The following is a 22,315-nucleotide window of genomic DNA, read 5'->3' as shown; positions in this document are numbered from 1 at the left end:
TTTTATTATTATTATCAACGAACGGGACAATAATTATACCTTCAACAATCAATTATCTCCACCGTACACCTCCAACTTCAGTTATTCCCTTTGCACAAATCGTCGAGTATTTTGTGTTGATAGCATCGAACATAGCCATCTCGAGCTCATACTTTTTGGTGAGGAAATAGACAACACCCACTTCTAACCATCCGATTTGTTGAGCGTTTTGAAATGATTTATACCGCTTTTCGATCAATTTCTTGAAGCCGTCCTCAAATTTCCACTCATCATGAATCTCCAAATGACTTGGAATGTAGTCGAGCCCTATGAATGCCATCGTCCGACCGACACCTTCTACGCAGTGAACGATTATTGGCTTCTGAAGAAGGAACACTTGGTGAAATGAATGGATTACAGTAATCGGGGAGATTTTTTTTTTCGAAAAAGCTCAAACCGGAAATTATCAGCCCGAAAACGCTCGAAATTCCATTATGGTCGTTGATGGCCGAACTTTTTTTATTGGGTTTCTAGCAGAGATACATAGAATTCCGACTTCCGACTATGAGAAAGAACTTTCGACTTGAGATCGCTGGCCGAGAAACACAAAAGAGGACAGTTCGGCCAGCACTGGCAACATTGGAATTTTGAACGTTTTTAGAGCGGGAAATTCGCGTTTTTAGGCATTTTGAAACTTATTTCCGATTCCCCTTATATCGCTTTTGATGAAAAACTCTCTTTAGATTTCTTAATTTCGGACATAAGCTGATAGGCAGTCTCAAATCCATTCGGTGGGACATCCTTATCATTCCACGAGACATATTGGAAATGAGTGATCTCCCGAAAGTTATTCTTCTTTTTCTTCTTATCCGTAATCCGGATTGTTCTCATCAAAACATCATTATTATTCTTCCCATCCACCAGGAATGGCATCTCCTTCAACGTCTCCACTTCATATGATCCGATTGTCATCTTCCCCTTCGCACCCTCACAAAAGTACATTCCATCCAATTGAACAAACTCCTTGCCATCATACGGTCGAGTCGGACCCAACATAACCACCACTTCTATTTCATCTTTCCATATCAAATTGAGAAAATCGATACGGGTTTCATCGAAGTGTTCGGATTTTTCCATTGGCATCTGTAAATCAGTTTTTGTTCTGAGAATACTGTATAAATGGAAAAGTGACACGTGGAATATGGCTCCGCCTTCAGAACTGGAGTCGCCGTATAACCCACAAACTCTATGTGCACGGGGATAATCAAAAAATCCGAAAAAGTTTCCAAAACACGAATTTTCCGATCGAAAAGTGTTCAAACTTCCAAAGTGATCAGTTCTGGCCGATCTTTATCAGTTGGGTTTCTAGGCCAACGGTTGCATTCTGTTCACTTCTATCTTGTCAGTCAGGGAGAGAAGTTTCAGTTCTCTATCACTGGCCTAGAAACCCAACAGAAAAAGTTCGGCCAGCACTGATCACTTTGAAAGTTTGAACACTTTTCGAGCGGAAAATTCGCGTTTTGGTAACTTTTTCGGAGTTTTTGATAGGAATCTCCATAATTGTTATACATATTCTAAACGTATTTCCAGAATACCGTAATTCATTTTCTAGTTCAGGAGCCTGTCCACAAAGAGTTTGAGAGCTATACGGCAGCAGACTTGTCAAAAATCGGGCCGGCCCGGGCCGGGCCGAGATTTTTCTTGACCGGGCCGGGCCGGGCCGAAATTTCTCTTGGCCCGGCCCGGCCCGGTCGGCCCGGATTCAAAAATGGGTACCCATTTTTACCAAATTTTTTTGTTAAAATTTTTCGAAAAAAGAGTAAAAATGCTTAAATTATCATACATATTCAAATTTTGATTCAATTTTAAATGTTTATTCGAAAACTATACTTTTTTCAAAAAAGTTCAAAAAATTTCAAAAAATTTCCAAAAATTTCCAAAAAAAAGTTGAAAAACAAAAAATGTTTTGAAAAATGTTTCAAAACGGGCCGAGCGGGCCGGGCCGGGCCGAGCGGGCCGGGCCGGGCCGAGATTTTTCCTGATTTTGGCCCGGCCCGGCCCGTGACAAGTCTGTACGGCAGAGTTGTCCGGAATCCGGATTCCGAAATTCCGGAATTCCGGGTTTTTTCAGCATTCCGGTTCCGGATTCCGGAAAATGAAAATTTTCATTCCGGATTCCGGATTCCGAAAAATGAAAATTTTCATTCCGGTTCCGGATTCCGGTTTTTTGAGTTTCTTTTTCCGGAATCAAGAAGTTGAAATTTATAATTTTTTTTGAGTTTAAAAGACGTCTATAGTACTTCTTTTTCGGTTTTGGTCCTAAAAAGTAGTTTTAAACTTTATTTATCATTAAAAACACTCGAAAAAAAGACTTGGCCTTGCAAATTTATCGAATCATTCCGGGTTCCGAAATTCCAGAATTCCGAGTTTTTTCGGCATTCCGATTCCGATTCCGTATTCCGGAAAATGTAAAATCTCATTCCGGTTCCGGATTCCGGAAACTGAAAAATGGCATTCCGTACAACTCTGCTATACGGCGACTCCGGTTTGGAGGCGGAGCCTAACATTCAAACGAAAAGTGATTACCTGTGTTGCATAGAACACCGTATTATCTCTCGACCGTATTCTATTTCCATGAATTATTTGAAGTGACGTCAATGGATTCAATGGGATGCTATAGTTACTGTAATTGAGTTTAATTTATTTTCATCAACTGTAAAACTTCAACCAACCGATACTTTCTCGGTGGCAACTTTCGAAACGGATATTTTCTCTTCTCCCTCCGTTTTTCCTCCATCACCATTCTCATCAGTTTTATCCACGAATCGAATTTTTCTTCATTCGTGCCGAATGTCAAAGATCCGGTCACCAGTACAATAAGATCTTCTGATAATGGCGGATAAAGGTCTTCCTGTTTATCCATGTCGATAATTGGACAGAACATTTGCCGCTTTGAAAAGCAGAGCAATTTCTTACACCATAGAAGAAGAATGGCGGTGACGGTGAAGCCGGTGATGAAAATTATCGAGAAACTGACGTAGAGCACTCTGGAAATCAGAGGAATAGAGCTTCGACGTGCAGAAATATGCAAATTCCACTAGTAATGCTCAAAACCCTTCAAAACTGCTAATTTTCCTTGTTTTTGGTCAGTGTCGACTGAAGTTTTTCTATTTGGGTTACTACGTTGTTGTGCGGAAGTTATTTTTTCTAAAACGGAAGTAGGAAGTGATTTTTTTATCCGGAAGTCGGAAGTGAAAAACGCCCGGAAGTCAGAAGTAGTCTTTTCGGCAAATATTCAAAACTCCAAGAAAAAGTTCATAAAATTCGCGAAAATCTGTGGGAAATTAGTTTATGGCTGAAGAAAAGTCTATTTTCTGTCCTTTGAGACCATTTTTCCATGTATTTCTGCGAAAATTAATCTTCCTTATTTTCACAGTTATGGAATGACACGGAAGTCGGAAGTAAACTTCCTTATCCGGAAGTCGGAATTCCGGACAACTCTTCTCCGGTGGCCTAAAAACGCACAAGGAAAGTTCGGCCAGAACGGACCACGTTTTGCATTTTCCCGGACTGAAGATTAGCGTTTTTTGGAGGTTTTTGATTAGGAATTTCCATATTTTTCTGCGAATTTTGGAGCATATTTCCAGATTTCCGTAATATCCTTCCAAATTCTGAAAATTATTAGAAACTCACGTCCAATCAGCATCTTCGTCTATCGGTGTTGAAATATTATGGGGCATTTGAATTTGATCTTCGCTGTGGAGTTGGCTGGATTTCACGATGAAATGTAGAGATTGAAGAAATCCGAATAATCCAATAAAACGTTAAATATGCCACGCCACCGATGAAATAAAAAAGAAATTAGAGAGAAGGTCACGCGAGAAATTAAGGACAGCAAAGGAAAATCTGGTTTTCAGTATTTTTCGAGCTGAAAGTTCACGTTTTCATAATTCAATCATAATTTTCAAAAAACTCAAAAAATTGGGTTATTTCGGTTCGAACAGATAAATGAGGCCCAGACCAGAGTTGCATGGAAGTGAAAATTTCTTATCCGGAAGTCGGAAGTGATTTTCCTTTTCCGGAAGTCGGAATTAGATTTTTTGCCGAAAATCAGTGGAAAATTAGTTTTTGGCTGAAAAAAAGCCTATTTTCTGTCCTTTTAGACCTTTTTTCCATGTATTTCTGCGAAATTTACTTTTCCGAAATTCCACCGTTATGGAATGACGGAAGTCGGAAATAAAATTCCTTATCCGGAAGTCGGAAGTCGGAAGTCGGAATGGAAAAAATTCCCGGAAGTCGGAATTCCATGAAACTCCGGTCCAGACCAGAGTTGTGCGGAATTCCGACTTCCGGATAAGGAAGTTTACTTCCGACTTCCGTCATTCCATAACTTTTGAATGCAGGAAGAATGCATTTCGCAGAAATACATGGAAAAATGAGCTAAAAGGACAGAAAAAAGGTTTTTCTTCAGCCAGAAACTAATTTTCCACTGATTTTCGCGAATTTTATAAACTTTTTCTTGGAGTTTTGAAATTTTTGCGAAAAAATCTACTTCCGACTTCCGTGCTTTTTTGAGCTAAAGGATTTTAATAATGCGGACCATTCCGAAAGTTCAGAGTTGCAGAGTTGAAAAAAAAGCCCCGAAAATTTTGAAAAATTCCGATTTTAGCAAAAATTGTCCCTTTTTTCTGGAAAACTGGGCGTGGCTTATAAGGGGGCGTGGTCTAAACTTATCAGAATTGTTTCAAAAACAAATCTAAATCAGACGCCTGGCGTACCTTTGGCGCGTTTCCTGAACCAAAATCGACATAGAGGCGTTTTCTTCTGAAAGTTGAAAATTAAATATTGAAAATCTGGCGCACCTTTGACGCGTTTTCCCCCGTAAAAATCTGTAAATTTTATATAATTTTCAGACCTGCTCGACTTCTCGGACAGCGACAAAGCGATCCCACTAATCGAGGATCAAGTATACGACGAGGCCCCATTGAATACAGTACTCCGTCTGATTTCAGTACATTCTTTGACTTGTGGCGGACTCAAAGCCTCCGTCCTCCAACATTATCGTCGTATTGTCAATCAATCGTACGGCTCGCACGCCTTGAATAAAGTGCTGAAAATGCAAAAAATGGGATTAATTCGAGAGAAAGGAGGTCATGGGAAGATGCAATGCGAGTACGCTCCAATGCTATTTCAGCAGATGAAGAAGAATTATGACATGTTGCCAGAGAATTTCAGTGAGGCAAAGTTGAATGATATGGCCTACGCGTATAGTGGATTCTCACCACTTCTCTGTAAAATTCTCGAGGAAGGAGACCGTGTGAAATGGGCGGGATGGCCGAAGACAATGCTCGGAGAGGATTTGGATCCGATCAGTGACAAGGATCCACGTGGAACTTGCATCTTTGTGATCGGAGGGTTGACGAGGTCGGAGATGGCATTGATTCGGGAGAATCTACCGAATATCGCATTGATTACGACGAGTGCACTGATTACGGGAGACAAATTGTTGAATAATATCACCAATATTTGAGTTTTTTCGGCTGGAATTTTCAGAAGTTTTATGTATTTTTCGTGTAAATTCGAGGCACCGCCCCCACTTTCTCTTGGTAATTTTTTTTACATTTCCACCTTTCCTAAAACCCCGCCCACTATTCCTTTGAAATTCAACTTCTTACGGCTACGTTCAGATAGAGAAAACGCGTCAACGGTGCGCCAGTTGATGTCTGTCTGTGTGCCTAAATATCTCACAATCAAAGATCCAAGTTTTTCAATAATTCTGATTGAAACGCGCCAGATTCGAAAAAAAATTCTAGCGCGTCGATGGTGCGCCAGAATCAAAAATTCTGTTTTTCTGATGAAGACGCGTCAATAGTGCGCCAGACTTCTAGTTTTCCCATTTTATGTCTGTCTGTGTGCCTAAATATCCGGATGTCTTCAATATTTTCGATAATTCTGATTGAAACACGCCAAAGGTGCGCCAGAGTGGCTGGAGTTGAAAAGATTCCGTCGTCTGGCGCACCTTTGACGCGTCTTAATTTTTTTTTTGAAAATTCAAAATAGTTCGGACATCAGGACATTTGGAGACACAGAGATAACAATGAAAAATCGTGAGGCTGGCGCGCCGTCGGCGCGTGTGGATATGTTCAGTTATAGAAAGCGCGTCTCAGGTGCGCCAGACAATCTACGAAATTTTGAAATTCTCTGCTAATTTTTCTCTAAGAAACGCGCCAAAGGTACGCCAGATTTCTGATTTAGTTTTAAAAAAATTTTTAATCCTGAAAAATTTAGGCCACTTTTTTTTTTTTCTAGTAAAAAGCTAATTTTTGCTAAAATCGGAATTTTTCAAAGTTTTTAATGGTTTTTTTTCAACTCTAAAAATCTGAGTTTTCGATATTTTCCGCATGTTCAGAATTCTTAAGCTCCACCCACTTTAAGACCACGCCCCTTTTTATTTCAAAAAATTCATCATTAATGTATTTTTATTGTTGCTTTCTCCCACCCTTTGAACTGAAATCTAAATATTTCCAGTTGAGAATCAATATAAAAGTGGGCGTGTCCTATTTTTGATGTATGTTTCATATCATTTTCAGTGCCTTCTTCTAAGCCCCGCCCATTTTCGAGTGCCTTATTTCATATGTGATAACTTACCCCTTTTACGTTGTATGTATTGCCCCACGCCTCCCAATTTTTATATTAAAATTTATTTATTTACATCATCGTCTCATCATTTCCAATCGAATATTATTAGCGCGGTACGGTTTTTATGAGAAACTGCGCTCTATCGAAATCCTCCAAGAGGATTTCGATAGAGCGCGCATGCAAAAACTGTGCGTCGCTGATACAAAAATAGAAAAAATTGTCATTGATCGCCCGTAGAAAAGAAAAAAAAGTGAAAAAAAACAATGAAGGGGGTCTAAGGGAACTTCAAATTGAGTGCACTCATCGACACTTGATTTCCACGTACCAAACACGTCGGCGGAATTTGTTTCGACAACATATCGATCCATCCCATATAGATGGGAGACGGGATTTCAGCACGAGCCGACGGGAGGGTGCTGAAAGAAAAAAAATGTGCGTCGAAGGTGCGCCAGATTCGAAAATCTGTTTTTTTTTTCTGGTAAAAAGCGCGTCAAAGGCGCCCCAGCTTCGAAAAAAAATTTCTGGTAAAAGTCGCTTCAGAGGAACGCCAGATTCGAAAATCTGTCTTTTTCTGAAAAAAACGCGTCAAAGGCACGCCAGATTCAAAAAAAAACTAGTCAATAACAAAAAACGCGTCAAAGGCGCCCCAGATTCGAAAAATCTGTTTTTCTGATAAAAAGCGCGTCAAAGGCGCCCCAGACTCAATTTTTTTTTCTGATAAAAGTCGCGTCAGAGATACGCCAGATTCAAAAATCTGTTTTTTTCTGAAAAAAAACGCGTCGAAGGTACGCCAGATTCAAAAAATCAGTTTTATCTGATAAAAAGCGCGTCGAAGGTGCGTCAGCCAGATTTCTAAATGTTTCCTATTTTATGTCTGTCTGTGTGTCCAAATATCCGGATGTTCCAATATTTTTATTGAAACGCGCCAAAGGTGCGCCAGATTTGGCTGGAATTCGAAAGATTTGGGCGTCTGGCGCACCTTTGGCGCGTCTTAATTTTAGAAACATTCAAAATAGTGCGGACATCCGGACGTTTCGACACACAGAGATGACTTTTAAAAATCGCGATGCTGGCGCGCCGTGGGCGCGTATGGCAACGATCAGATAGAGAAAACGCGTCAAAGGTGCGCCAGACTTTTGTTTTTCCAAATGTCTACACTCCTCTCAATTAAAAAAAATCAAAAACGCGCCCTAGGCGCGCCTGACAATCTTCAAAATTTTGTCATTTTTGTTTAAGAAACGCGCCAAAGACACGCCAGTCTTCTGATTTTTTGACAGTTTGTGTGTCCAAGTGTCCGGATGTCCACAAGCTCCAAACCGCGCTAAAGGCGCGCCAGAACTAATTGTTTTATTGGTCTTTTTGTCTGTCTGAATATCAATATGTCCAGATGTCCACCTGTCCTCCTGTGTATCCGGATGTCCAGATGTCCCCCCGACTCACCAAACAATAAGATCTGCATCCGAACTGTGCTCCCGAATGAGCTCCGAAGCACGCAAAAAGCTTCGAGTCTTCTCGCGGAGGTTGAACAGATCGTCCTGCAAATTAGATTTTTGATCTACCGAAAAAAAATCGATAAATCGATAATTTACATTGTCGAAAGTGCCCTCCGCTTTTGTTGTGCTATTTCGATTCGTCTCGATCCGATATTTCTCGACTTTGTCTTTGAAGTCATCGTAACTGAAATGGGAAATTTGATCTACCTTCTGATCTACAATGAATGCGCTCTATCGATAATTGAGAGTTATCAATAGAGCGCACTTGCAACTTGTGGAAATAAAATGAGAAATTGCGTTCCACTGACAACTTGATAATCGATATTCCAAATATTATCAATAGAGCGAACTTACGTTTGCTTGCACGGTGGCTTGGCAAATTCCGGTAGTATATGTAGATCAGAAGAGTCGATATGGAATTTTCGAAGGATTCCTGCCATAGTTTTCTGCTCTTCGTTTATCTGAAAATTCATGGTGTTGTAAATTCGCTCTATTGCTAACTCGACACCTTCTTATTATCCTTTCCATCTGTCTTTGTGAATACCCGAATATGTGCTCCCTCCAGGAAGCTTCCGGCGTGAGTCAGCAGATAAGGGACGAGCATGGTGAGCCCGCCGGCCTCACGCAGCCAGAAGACGTCTGGAAATGGTTGAATATGAAAAAAATCGATAAACGATGTCATAGTCATCTGAAAGCCCTGGAAACACTGATTATGAGATCTTAAGTTGCATTCCATTTGGAACAAAACGGACTGAGTTACAGCAGTTTTTGTGTTTTCGTGGCGAGACTCAAAATTTCAAGATTTTCAAAACAATTGCGCTCCAAACTTATTGAAAATGATAAAATCATATTCAGGGAGTTAAGACCTTTCAAATGAGTATAATCATGACTAGGTTTGACGCAAGTTGGGTCTCACCACGAAAGTACGGTAGCAGGGTTACTGTAGTTTTCGTGCCGAGACCCAACTTGCTTCAAACCTAGTCATGATTATACTCATTTAAAAGGTCTTAACTCCCTAAATCCGATATTGTTATTTTTAGTCAGTTTAGAGCACAACTGTCTGAGATACGGTAGGGTTACTGTAGTTTTCGTGGTAGGACCCAACTAGCTCCGAACATAGGCTTGATTATACTTATTTGAACCGTCTTCTCAGACCGATTCCAAATATACAAGTTTCATAAAATTCTGGCAAAAACTGACCGAGTTACGGTAGTTTTTGTGTTTTCGTGTCGAGACCCAAAATATGGGATTTTTCAATTTCTTTCAAAATGTGTCATGATTATACTCATTTGAACCGTCAGATCACGCTGATTTCGAATCTTTAATTTTCTCAGCGTTCTGCTCAAAACTGTGAGAGCTACGGTAGTTTTTCTGAATTCTGAATTCACTTTTTTCTAAAATTTTCGAACTTTGTCAGTTTTCAACATTGTCAAGAGTTTTTGGTCTCAAAATGATTGTAATAACTTGAATTTTACATTAAAAGCACTAGATTTAATTTTTCTCACCAATCCTCGCATTCGCAATCCTTTTTCTGAACCGATACATTTGTTGCATTATAATTTTCTGGTCGGGTTCGGAGATGCTATGTTTATCGATAACTTGGAATCGGTTGCTGGAACTGGTGGATCGGCGGCCACCGCTTTCGAGATCCTACAAAAAGGGTCGAGTGGACATCCGGATAAACAGACACATAGACAGACAGACACTCAAAAAGTCAAATACATACCTTATTCACAGCCATCGACATCTTTCGGAATGTGTTCAACAGTTTTCCACGTGGCGCTGGAACTGAAAAGTACGGGGTAGGTGGCAGAGAAATTAAAAAACTGTCGGATCCTAGGCCACGTGTGGTGGCTGTTTTCGAACCAGACGTTTCGCAACCAATTCAGCTATAAGATGGAGGTTGCGAAACGTCAAAGTTGCAAAACGGATGGTTTTGAAACGTCCAATACTTCGTCTTGAAGTTCCATAGTTTCGAAACGTCCCGGTTTGAAATCGTTATGGTTTTCAAAAGTTGCAAAACGTCTTGTCAGTTTCGAGTTTTTATGGTTGCGAGACGTCACAGTTTTGAAACGTCTTCGTTTTTAATCATCATAGGTTTACTAATTATGTGAAAACACTGGTCGCGAAACGTGTCATTCGGTAAATTAATGACACTTGAAAGTTACAAGGCGTCATAGTTCCAAAACGTTCTGGTTTCAAAACGTCCGACAGAGTTGTGCAACGTCAAAGTTGCGGAACGGTGTAGTTGTAAAACGGATGGTTAGTAGAGATATTATAGTTTTTAAACGGATAGTTCTTAAACGTCCGTTCATAGTTGCGAAACGTCTTATTTACAAAACCGGAAATTTCACAGTCTCAAGTTTTCATGGATGCGGAACGTCCTTGTTTTTAAGCATTATTGTTTTAAAACGTTATACTTGTGTGTAAGTACTGGTTGCGAAACGTCAAAGTTACGAAACGGTTTCATAGTTTGAAAACGTCCGGTTCTTAAACGTCCGTTCTTTCAATACTTAGTCTAAGGTTGCATTGTTGCGAAACGTAATAGTCACAAAGCATCCGGCGTTTTGAAACCAGAAAATTCATAGTTTAGATTTTTCATGGTTGCGAAACGTCTCATCTAACTTGTGGTTCCAAAACGTCCCGGTTTCAAAACGTCCAAAATAATAATAAATACACTCACCCTCCTTCTTCTGACTCGTCTGATCCGCCAATTTTGGAGTGGCACTGAAAATACAAAAATTTATTTTTTTTAAATCAAATTATTTGTCTTATTGTAGTGGGTGTCTGGAGTTAATCCGAATACAATTCTTTCATGATACGCCCCGCCCCCTTTTCTAGAGTCAATTTTGGTTAGAAAATTTGATGTACACAATGCTAGACACTCCGCTGGAAGGTATCTTCACGTGTGCCCAATTCACTGGTCTTGGAGTGTTTTACACGTATTTTCTAGCTCTTATTCTATCATTCAATATCCCCATCACACATGCTGTCTATATGACTTTTCTCGGTGCTCTTCTTGTTCATTTCTCCGGATTTTATAAGATGGACAACTGGAAATACGAGCCAAAGACTTGCATTGTCTATGGTTTGTATATGATGAGTTTTTGCTCGGCAGCACTCGCCGCCTGCTTTTTTGCACAGGGAGATGTTGACAATGAGTTGGTGAGTTTGGGATATAGACATTTAGAGAATCGAGATGAGTGGAATACTTGCAAACATGGGCCGACACGTAACTTGCTTAAAACGCAATATAATGAGATGAAAAATATACCAAAATGTAGTAAAGTAAGAGAGAGTCGAATTTCGGGCGCACCGGTAGCACAGTGGTAGTGCTGCGGAGCAGAGTTGCATGGAATTCCGACTTCCGACTTCCGACTTCCGGACATTTTTATCATTCCGACTTCTGACTTCCGACTTCCGGATAAGGAATTTTACTTCCGACTTCCGTCATTCCGTAACTGTGGAATTTCCGAAAAGTGCATTTCGCGGAAATGCATGGAAAAATGATCTAAAAGGACAGAAAATAGGCTTTTCTTCAGCCAAAAACTAATTTTTTACTGATTTTCGTGAATTTTATGAACTTTTTCGAGGAGTTTTTGAATCTTTGCGAAAAAATCTAATTCCGACTTCCGACTTCCAACTTCCGGTTAAGGAAATTCACTTCCGACTTCCGAATAAGAAATTTTACTTCCGACTTCCGACTTCCGGATAAGAAATTTTACTTCCGACTTCCGACTTCCGGATAAGAAATTTTACTTCCGACTTCCGACTTCCGGATAAGAAATTTTCACTTCCATGCAACTCTGCTGCGGAGGCTTAATCTGTAGACGGTGGTTCGATTCCACCCTGGTGTCACGGATTTTTGGCAATCTCTTTCTTACAACCTTTCGTGCGAAAACTTCTTCTTTATGGCTAACCCAAGGAGCAGAGTTGTCCGGAATCCGGATTCCGGATTCCGAAATTCCGGAATTCCAGGTTTTTTCGGCATTCCGGTTCCGGTTCCGGATTCCGGAAAATGAAAATTTTCATTCCGGTTACGATTCCGGTTTTTTGAGTTTCCTTTTTCCGGAATCCGGAAGTTGAAATTTATAATTTTTTTGAGTTTAAAAGACAACTATTGTATGTTTTGATCCTAAAAACTAGTTTTAAACTTTATTTATCATTAAAAACACTCGAAAAAAAAGACTTGGCCTTGCAAATTTATCGAATCATTCCGAATTCCGGATTCCGAAATTCCGGTATTCCGGGTTTTTTCAGCATTCCGATTCCGGATTCCGGATTCCGGAAACTGAAAAATGGCATTCCGTACAACTCTGCCAAGGTGCATTCTCCAAATTTCCATATCTAAAAACTACGAAGCACAAACTAGGAATCCATCATCTTTAAATTGAAAATGTAGATCTCAACGAGTTCGTGACATACCACGAGAACATACCACATGTGACATACCACATGTGTCGCTGGCCGGGAAAAAGTGCCAAAAACGCGGAAATGGCCAAAACAGCCATTCTACTCCGGTCCGCGGTACATGAAGTCATCCGGCCTTTACTATACTTACCTTACTATTCTCGAATACCAGGTCTCGAGGGCAAAAACTGAATATATATTTGGAATCAGCGTTTTCTCAGCTTTCCAATCATATAGGTCACGACCCATAACTCCACGGTCACCTGGAGGCATTCCCTAGTTAGTAGGCCACAGATGTAGAACTTGTTGAGATCTACATTTTGGTATATTTTTGAACGCGTAAAACTCAGTTTGAAGGGAGTTACGAAGACACAATTTCAGATGCTCTCAACTGTCTCCTACTTAATTTTCAGATTCTCATAGTCCTCCCAAAAGTGTCTTGCATCATCTTCTTCATCTCCTTCTACCTCACACGTATCTCCTCAGTATTCTACGTCAATATTCTATGTGCTCCGTGTAAATCTTCAGAAGTCGCAGGAAAGCTGACGTGGCTAGTCGCCGTGATTCTGATGGCGTTTAATTTGGTTGGTTATGAAGACTATCAGAAGGTTCGGATGGTGTAGACAGGAGTAGTTGGTGACGTTTTGAAACGACACAGTTTCAAAACGTCTGGTTAGATTAGAGCGCACTTTCTCCCCTCCTAATTTCAAAAATTCAAAATTTCAGAGTCTCGGCATAACGCTAATCGTTTACGGCTTTCTCTACCTGAGTCTCGCCTTTTTCATCAGTGACAAACTACCCGAAACACGTGGATTATTTGATCATGAAGTGGCCAAACTATTCGGATTCTATCAATTACAACATGTTCTCAAATACGAGGAGCATCGAACATTGTCGTGTTCAGACGGCACAACTTTCTATTTCCGAAATTTGACGAATGACAAGGTGGCTATTAATGTAAGTGTCCGTCTGTGTGTCCAGATGTCCAAGTATCTGCACTTGAGTTTGTGTATTCCGATGACCGTATACTTTTTTGAAAACGCGCAGAAACATTTAATTGCAATAACCCTTGAAAACTCTTGAAACACTTGAAAATCCAATTACCCTTGAAAACGCGCCAAAGGCGCGCCAGACAAGAAATTTAATTGTTTTCAAACTCAACGACTTCGAGTTTTCTCTCTATTTTTCGATCTGTCTGTCTGTCGGTGTGTCCTGATGTCTGCTTGTATTTCTGTATGTCCAGATGTCCGCGTGTCTTTTTTTCCGGATGTGCCTTGATATCTGTCTGTGTGTCGGTGTGTCCAGATGTCCGAGTATCTTGTTCTTGAGTTTGTATATTCCGATGATCGTATACTTTTTTGAAATCGCGCTTGAGGTGCGCCAGATACGAAGAGTTTTTGAATAAAAACACGCCGAAGGCGCGCCAGCCTATTGTTTTTATACTGTGTTAAGTCTTCTTGTATGTTTTGCAGTTTTCCAGATCTCGAGAAAATAATCAAAAACGCGTCCAAGGCGCGCCAGACAATTTTCAAAGTGTTGACATTCCTTGCCAATTTTTTTCAAGAAACGCGCCAAAGGTGCGCCAGACAGAAACCTTAAATTGTCCAATATCTCATGTGTGTCCGGATGTCCAACATCACTTAAAAACGCGCCGAAGGCGCGCCAGCTAAGAAATTGTTCTGTTTTGAACTCTAACAGTTTGAGTATGTCTGTGTATGTGCCCAGATGTCCGGATGTCCACCGCTTCTTCAAAACGCGCCAAAGGCGCGCCAGACAAAAACTTTTCATATTTCGATATCACATTTTTCTTGTGCCTGTTTGTCGGTCTGTCTTTGTGCCCGGATGTCCAGATGTCCAGACATCTACACAAACATTAAAACGCGTCAAAGGCGCGCCAGACAAGATTTTTTATGATGAGAAGCTTCAGACAGTTTCAGAAGTGTTTTTTTATTCAAAAACGCGCCAACTGTGCGCCAGACTGTCTGTCTATCTGTTTGTGCATCCAGATTTCTCCTGATTTTTTGAAAATCTCAATTAATTTCAGTTAATCTTCTCCAATCCAAACGACCATCTGACTGCGGAACACTTCTCAAGAAAGAACATAAGGGGGCGTGGCCATTTGAAAATAGAAGTGAAAAGGAGAGAACATAAGCAGAAGAATGATCGATTGTTTATATTCTATGCGAAAGATTTGAAGGATTTGGAGAATATGAATAAGTGCGGATTTTTGACAGTGCGTTTTTGATCTACAATATATTTTTTGTTTTGGACTGATTTTTTCTTTATATTTGACAATAATAAAGTTGAAGATGTCAATCTACGTGGCAAGACCTTCAAAATGAGTATAATCACGCCTATGCTCGGAGCTAGTTGGGTCTCACCACGAAAACTACAGTAACCCTACCGTATCTCAGACAGTTGCGCTCGAAATTCACTAAAAATAACATAATCGAATTCAGGAAGTCAAGACGTTTCGAATGAGTATAATCATGACTAGGTTTGAGAAAAGTTGGGTCCCGACACGAAAACTACAGTAACCCTGCTACCGTATTTTTGTGGTGAGACCTAACTTGCTTCAAACCTAGGCTTGATTATACTCATTTGAAAGGTCTTAACTCCCTAAATCTGATTATGTTATTTTCAGTAAGTTTGGAGTACAACTATCTGAGATACGGTAGGGTTACTGTAAGGCTACCGTAGTTTTCGTGGTGGGACCCACCGCTCTCTGAACCCAGGCTTGATTATACTCATTTTGAAGCTCTCAGTTAGGCCAAATTATTTCTGATAACAGTTTTCCAAAACACCTTCTCAACAAGAAGTTATCAACTCACCTATCAACATACTCCGCCAAATCCTCATCATCATTGATCGGCGCACCATTTTTGCGTATCGATGACGTCACATCGAATCCAGTTATCTCGTTTCGGAATACAATCAATCCGACTTGTTTGTCGAATGCATTTGATAACATTTGGAAATATTCAGATATCGTTTCTTTACTCTGTTTCTCCCATCCTGTCTTAAATCCGACCATTAGAATATTCGGACGGAGACGGCCGAGACCTGCGGTCTGAAATTCGAATGTGGATTATACTCAAATTAAATACCTAAACAAGCTGATTTTGAGAATAAAAATTTGGCCAAATTTGGAACAAAACCGATGGAGTTACAGTAATTTTTGGATATTCGTGGCGAGACCCAAAATATAAAAATTTTCAATTTTATTCAAAATATGTCATGATTATACTCATTTGAATCGTCTTGGCGTGGTAATTTTAAATATATAAGTTACATGACGTTTGGAGTGAAACGGACCGAGTTACAGCAGTTTTTGTGTTTCCGTGGCGAGACCCAAAATATCGGATTTTTCAATTTCCTTCAAAATATGTCATGATTATATCCACTTGAACCGTCTCGACGTGTTGATTTCAAATATATAAGTTTCATATCAATCTGACAGAAACTGATCGAGTTATAGTAGTTTTCGTGTTTTCGTGTTGAGACCCAAAATATGAAAATTTTCAGTCTCTTTCAAAATATGTCGTGATTATACTCTTTCGAACCGTCTCGGCGTTCTGATTTCAAATATATAAATTTCATGACGTTTGCTACGAAACTGACAAAGTTACCGTAGTTTTTGTGTTTTCGTGGCGAGACCCAAAAAATAATAATTATCGCACCTCATGATTATACTCTTTTAAACCGTCTTTGTGCACTTTTTTCAAAAAATATAGTTTCAAAACGCTCTCTTCAAAACCGACTGAGTTACACTACGAAAATTTCGAAAGTTTCGAAAATCTTTAACTTTTCTCTCATTTGGCAGTTTTTGGTGATTTTTTTTTGTGGTCAAAACGTCGTAAATTTTGCATCCAAGTGTGTGGTGGACTAGTTATCCAAATTTCGGGTTTCTAGGCCACTCTGCTTAACTTCATCAATTTTGACTATTTTTCCCAAAAACTGAAAACTCAAAAATTACCTGCAACAAAATATTGGCACCAGTTGCTTGTTTCTTGCAACAAATCGCCGCACCGAATGCGTTCACTTCTCTTGCTCTCAACCAATCATTGATTTGTTTGTCGATTTTCAGTTGGAGCAGGTAGCTTCTGGAGCACGGATCTTGCTGGAAAATTGGGAGGGATTAGTTTTGTCTTAACGGTTACTGTAGGGATTACTGTAAAGATAAGATAAAGAGTAATAGCCGTAATTCTAACAATTTTGGCCTTTGAGAGGGTGCCATGGTATCAATGGTTGTCCCACCAAGAAGGTTTTGAGCTGTCATCTTAAAATGACTATAACTCTCTAGGATGTGCCCGTATAAAAAAGTTGTCAACTACAAAAATTGAGCTCTACGTTCAATCTATATGATCCATTAAAAGTTTTCTTGGTGTGATAATCAGAATTACTATGACACACTCTCAACGTTAGACATTTTCAATTGAAAACGGCCAAAGTTGTTTGTATTATGTTTGTTAACAAAAGTACAGTAGATCACCTTTGCTGTAGTTAAGTGGTGTGTTAAAAGTTAGGGACACACAGACAGACATCCTTGAAAGTTAGTGCCGGTCTATTAGAGTAACAGGCCGTACCTCAATCAGATATTCTAGCCAACTCATTGGCAAACTCTCTTCGTTTTTTCTTTTTTTCTGAAATGCGTGGGTGGGATCAAGTGTAGATCAAATTTACTGTGATTTGTGACTTATTAGCTGAGCACAGTTCTTACAACTGCGCTCCACCGAAATGCTCTTGAAAAATGTCTATTTTTCTCTGAGTCTCTCAATTTCGCACACAATTTTCCTCGATGTCGGTAGAGCGCGGCTGTAAGAGCTGTGCCGTGCTAATAGATGTGCAATACAAAAAAATGAGTTCGGTAGCTCCGCCGACTTTTAGACTGTGCATCAGAACGCATGCGTGCCCATAGATTGTGCACTGTGTTGTGGGCGGAGCCTATTCTGTCGACACCTACCGGAATAATATAACCACAAATGAGAAGAGACTTTCCGCGAGTGATCGAATGAGCGAAATCGACGAGACCCGGTCTCGCTGCTGGACTACCGGATAGCAGCAGAATCTGTGGGTGATAGTGACGGCGGGAGTCGGGTTCCTGTTGTAATTCATGCATTTGTTCCAGAACTGTCGGGTACATTGACTTGGCACACTCCTCACCGTCGTCGTTGCTTTCTCCTGGAAAAAAGCGGATTTTACTGGCGCGATTTCGGCGCGTTTTTGGTTTCTGATGAATAGAAATATTTTGCACGAATAGATCCCGTTATAAGCATCAACTTACAAAAAATTTCATTGAAAACCGCCGGAAAATAAAAAAGTTATGGATTTTCGAAACATTTCGAAAATCAAAATTTCAGTTTTTCGAACCTATCTCGAGTAGTTTAAGCTCAATTCGTATTAAAATTATATTTTCGGACTCAGCATGACAAGACCATTCAAATGAGTATAATCAAGCATAGGTTTGAAGCAAGTTGGGTCTCACCACGAAAGTACGGTAGCATAGGTTACTGTAGTTTTCGTTGTGAGCCGTGACTCGCTCCAAACCTGGTCATGATTATACTCATTTGAATCGTCTTGTTGCGCTGATTTTAGAAATAAAAACATTTTTGAGAATACTTCAAAATTGACTGAGATATTGTTGATTATTCGCTGCAAAACCCAAACATTTAGAAAAATCTATTATCTCCAAAATACGGCATAATTATGCTCATTCAAACCGTATTTGAACGTTAATTTCATTTTTTAAATTTTTTTTTGTTAACTTTCAAACTAATTGAGATATGCTAGCTTCTCTGGTTTTTTTTATTTTCGAAAAGTTTCGAAACTCCCTAACTTTCTCAATTTTCTACATTTTCGCTTGTTTTTTATCTTAAAATAACCGTAGCAATCTGCTCTACCTTCCAAAACTACTCCCATTTTTCAAAAACTCACTTCTCAATATATACAACAAGGAACAATAGGAAATGCCAAATATGAGAGCGATGAACAGTGCCAAGTGTCGATTTGTGTAGATCGAGGCGAGGAAGCAGACAGCGGCGATACTCAGTGAGACGAGTGTTGGCGGCGATGGGATTTCTAGAATAATCTGTCTGTCTGTCTGTCCGGCCGTGTGTCCGGATGTCCACACACTCACCTGGGTCGGATAACTTTACTAGGAACACGTAGAAATTGAAGAGCGCGTAAGCGAATAGGTAGAATACTGTAAATGGGATGCACAGGATGTCGTAGGATCCTGCAAAAATAATTGTTTGGGTTTAGGCCACTCCCCCTTTTTGCAACGATGCCGCACGGTCTTACCTATCGCGGAAATCAATATCTGAATTGTCGAAAGAATAAATAGACAACGAATCGGAATATCGCGTTTACTGTATCCCTTGGCCAACCATAAAAAGCAGCGGCATTGATTTGATCTACTTAAGGATTGAAGAATGACAGAACAGTATTTCAAAGTGGTTACAGCCGAGAGGACACATGCCAGAGTGACAACAATAGCCATTGGTACGGTAGTGTAGATGTAGGAGAGGAACTAAAAAAAAGTTGGTTTTTAGGGAACTGGGATACCTCGGGCAATGATCAGATAGTTGAAATAAGAATGCAAAAAAGAAATGAGGGGGTGGGGAATTGAACTCGGGTTAGTAGATTTGTAGACAGACGTGTTACCAGGTAGACCACAGAGTTGCATGGAAGTGAAATTTTCTTATCCGGAAGTCGGAAGTCGGAAGTCGGAAGTGAATTTTCTTATCCGGAAGTCGGAAGTCGGAAGTCGGAAGTGAATTTCCTTATCCGGAAGTCGGAAGTCGGAAGTCGGAAGCGATTTTCTTATCCGGAAGTCGGAAGTCGGAAGTGAAAAAACGCCCGGAAGTCGAAAGTTGGAAGTCGGAAGTCGGAAGTCGGAATTAGATTTTTTCTCAAACTTTCAAAAACTCCAAGAGAAAAATCATAAAATTCGCCAAAATCTAGTTTTTGGCTGAAGAAAAGCCTATTTTCTGTCCTTTAAGACCATTTTTTCATGCATTTTTGCGAAATGCACTTTTCGAAAATTCCACAGTTATGGAATGACGGAAGTCGGCAGTAAAATTCCTTATCCGGAAGTCGGAAGTCGGAAGTCGGAAGTAAAATTCCTTATCCGGAAGTCGGAAGTCGGAAGTCGGAAGTGATTTTTGTTATCCGGAAGTCGGAAGTCGGAAGTCGGAATGGAAAAAATGCCCGGAAGTCGGAAGTCGGAAGTCGGAAGTCGGAATTCCATGCAACTCTGGTAGACCACAGGAGCGGGATTGGCGGCGGGAGGTTAAGGTGGTGATAAGCGAGGCTGTGGCTGCGCCGCCGCCACCTCGCCTCCGCAGCTTTTCGCCTTGCCACCATAGCTCAACAGGGTACATGCCTGTCCACCAATCTCAGTACCAAAGTTCAATTCCCCGACCCTCTCATTATTTTTGTCTTCTTTTCTAACACTGCTAACAACATTTTTCTTTGAAAAAAAAATGCGCTTTCCAAAAAAGTCTCACCTCATTATACTCCGTTGTCTGTGTGCTGTTGGAATGCGAGGTTCTCGCAAAAAACTCCATATAATCGAGTATTGTAGCAGCACCGTAGAACCCTGCACTAACTGTGATCGCAACAAATGCTCCGCGTGGAGCACTATTTTGGAGTTTCGATCCGATATTCAGAATCGTCAAGCCACACATTCCAGCTGGGAACAACTGGGAGAAGACGGTGTTGATTTCGTCACTGGGTGGCGATGGGATCATTGCATTTCTATCGGAGACTCGATGCATTTTGTACTCTCCATAACGGAACATCACTGAAGAGAGATGGAGGGCAATGGCGATGCAGGTGAGCGCAAATATGAAGGTACGGACATAACGGGCGTTACGGTTCCGGACGAGACAGAGGCCAAGGGTGATGAGAGAGAGGACTGAAAAAGGTATCATTAGAATTGGAAAAGAAAACAGAATATTAGAGTTTTTTCTTGGAAAACACTTTTTCGATTAGAATCGGAAAGAAAAATGTTATTAGCTGTATCAGAGAAGAAAGCAAAAAATAATGGGAGAGTCGGGGAATCGAACTTTGGTACTGAGACTGGTGGACAGAGATGTACCCGGTTGAGCTATGGTGGTGCGGCGAGGTGGCGGTGAGAGACTGCGCCGCCACTGCGCTCCTTATCACCACCTTAGCCTCTCGCCGCCAATTCCGCTCCTGTAGCCTACCTGGTAACACGTCTGTCTACGAATCTACCTACCCGGGTTCGATTCCCCGACCCCTCAATTCGTTTTTTTCTATCTTATTTTAACTATTTGATCATTGTTTGAACTTTTTACCTGAAGAAACCAAACGAAGGTCATGAGTGGCACCATCCAACAATTCCAGAGAGAACGTGGAGAAGATATGTAGGACGGCTTCAGCGGCGGAGGTCAAAAATGTGCTGGTGGCGGTGAGAAGACATATTAGATACACTATTGAGAAGGAGAGGGCGAATTCGGTGTTCGAGTAGGCGAGCATCTGGAAAAATTAAAAAAAAAATTTTCCCCATTTTTTTCAAAAAATTATTTTACCGTCTTAACAAATCCAACTTCCGAACTTTTTCTGGAGACTACTGTACATGAAGACCATCCGGTCACGAAAGTGATGAGAAACGTGAAAAAGACCATCATGAGTGTGGTGGCTGAAAAACAAGTGGGGTGTGCAGGTGCGCTCTACTGGACAAAGAGTTTAAAGAGGCGCTCTGTTGTCAAATGGTATCAATTTTGAAATTTTAAAGTGCTGTTTTATAGAAAAAGTTATGATCTACATTTTTGTAGTTGATCACTTTTTTGTAGGAGTTGACGCTAGAGAGTTATGCCTTCTTAAACTTCAAAAATAAAATTTTCACTAGAGCGCGATTACTTACGAAATCCTGCTTCATCAACAATACTGGAAAATCTCAAAAGTAAGACAACTGCAAGCATGGGCTGTACACATTGCAGAAACACATCCTTCCAATTCATCCATGCCGTCGACACTTCTGGTGTGCAGTCCTCCGATGATGCCGTGGAGCTCTGCAAATCGATGGGTTACTGTATTTTTTGGGTGATTTTTTGGGTGATTTTTTGGAATTGTTCAAAGTATGCCTTGATTATACTCATTTGGAAGGTCTTGTCACGCTGAATTCAAAAATATAAAATTTATAAAAATTGAGCCTAAACTAATCAAGATAGGTTCGAAAAACGCATACTTGCAAAATATCGGCCCGGCCCGGCTCGGCCCGTCGGCCCGGCCCGGGCCGGTAGAAAAAGTTGCCGGCCCGGTCGGCCCGGAGTCAAAAAATGAGCACAATTTTTTCACAAAATTTTTCGAAATTTTTTTAAATTTTCATCAAAAATAGTCAAAAATCCTATGTACACTTGAGTTTTATCGATATGTAAAAACATAGTCGAAAATTCGACTTTTTTGCGAAAAAATCAAATTTTCAAATTTTTGTACTGTGACCCGGGCCGGTGAAAATTCTCAAATCGGCCCGGCCCGGCCCGTTGCAAGTATGGAAAAACGGAAATTTTGATTTTCGAAATGCTAAAAAAATCCATAACTTTTCTATTTTTGGACGGTTTTCAATGAAATGTGTCTTACGTTGGTGTTCATAACGTGATCTCGTGATCTATTCGTAAAAAAAACATTTCCATCCATCAAGAACTGGAGACGCCCGTAGACGCGCCAAAAATTACAGAAATCCCGAGTTACTGTATTTTTGCGTCATTTTTCAAGTTCACCCAAAATGTGTCATGATTATACTCATTAAAAAGGTCTCGTCACGCTGA

The 22,315-nt window shown here is 40.4% G+C and overlaps 4 protein-coding genes across 4 annotated transcripts; 2 read left to right on the top strand and 2 right to left on the bottom strand.

The window, feature by feature from the left end:
- Positions 1–52: 52 nt before the first annotated feature.
- GCK72_008596 (uncharacterized protein) lies at positions 53–3,719 on the bottom strand (the record flags this gene model as incomplete). Its single annotated transcript, XM_053726907.1, has 5 exons — positions 53–361; positions 778–1,122; positions 2,566–2,662; positions 2,712–3,026; positions 3,673–3,719. 5 exons carry the CDS (start codon positions 3,717–3,719, stop codon positions 53–55), a joined length of 1,113 nt encoding a protein of 370 aa, XP_053586484.1.
- GCK72_008595 (uncharacterized protein) lies at positions 2,488–5,509 on the top strand (the record flags this gene model as incomplete). The annotated part of the gene is made up of 2 exons (XM_053726906.1): positions 2,488–2,557; positions 4,893–5,509. The coding sequence occupies 2 exons, from the start codon at positions 2,488–2,490 to the stop codon at positions 5,507–5,509; spliced, it is 687 nt and encodes a 228-aa protein (XP_053586483.1).
- A 1,383-nt stretch (positions 5,510–6,892) lies between these two features.
- Positions 6,893–21,508, bottom strand: GCK72_008593 (uncharacterized protein; the record flags this gene model as incomplete). The annotated part of the gene is made up of 18 exons (XM_053726904.1): positions 6,893–7,034; positions 8,059–8,153; positions 8,208–8,295; positions 8,466–8,572; positions 8,620–8,750; positions 9,617–9,761; positions 9,838–9,899; positions 10,795–10,838; positions 15,353–15,591; positions 16,498–16,641; positions 17,485–17,702; positions 18,456–18,599; positions 18,658–18,756; positions 18,822–19,050; positions 20,030–20,439; positions 20,843–21,023; positions 21,077–21,186; positions 21,412–21,508. The coding sequence occupies 18 exons, from the start codon at positions 21,506–21,508 to the stop codon at positions 6,893–6,895; spliced, it is 2,685 nt and encodes an 894-aa protein (XP_053586481.1).
- GCK72_008594 (uncharacterized protein) lies at positions 10,986–14,766 on the top strand (the record flags this gene model as incomplete). The annotated part of the gene is made up of 4 exons (XM_053726905.1): positions 10,986–11,276; positions 12,935–13,129; positions 13,248–13,478; positions 14,566–14,766. The coding sequence occupies 4 exons, from the start codon at positions 10,986–10,988 to the stop codon at positions 14,764–14,766; spliced, it is 918 nt and encodes a 305-aa protein (XP_053586482.1).
- Positions 21,509–22,315: the final 807 nt, after the last annotated feature.

This window comes from Caenorhabditis remanei, chromosome III, assembly GCF_010183535.1.
Source record: "Caenorhabditis remanei strain PX506 chromosome III, whole genome shotgun sequence".
NCBI lineage: Eukaryota > Metazoa > Nematoda > Chromadorea > Rhabditida > Rhabditidae > Caenorhabditis > Caenorhabditis remanei.
This window is presented reverse-complemented; position numbering and strand designations above follow the sequence as displayed.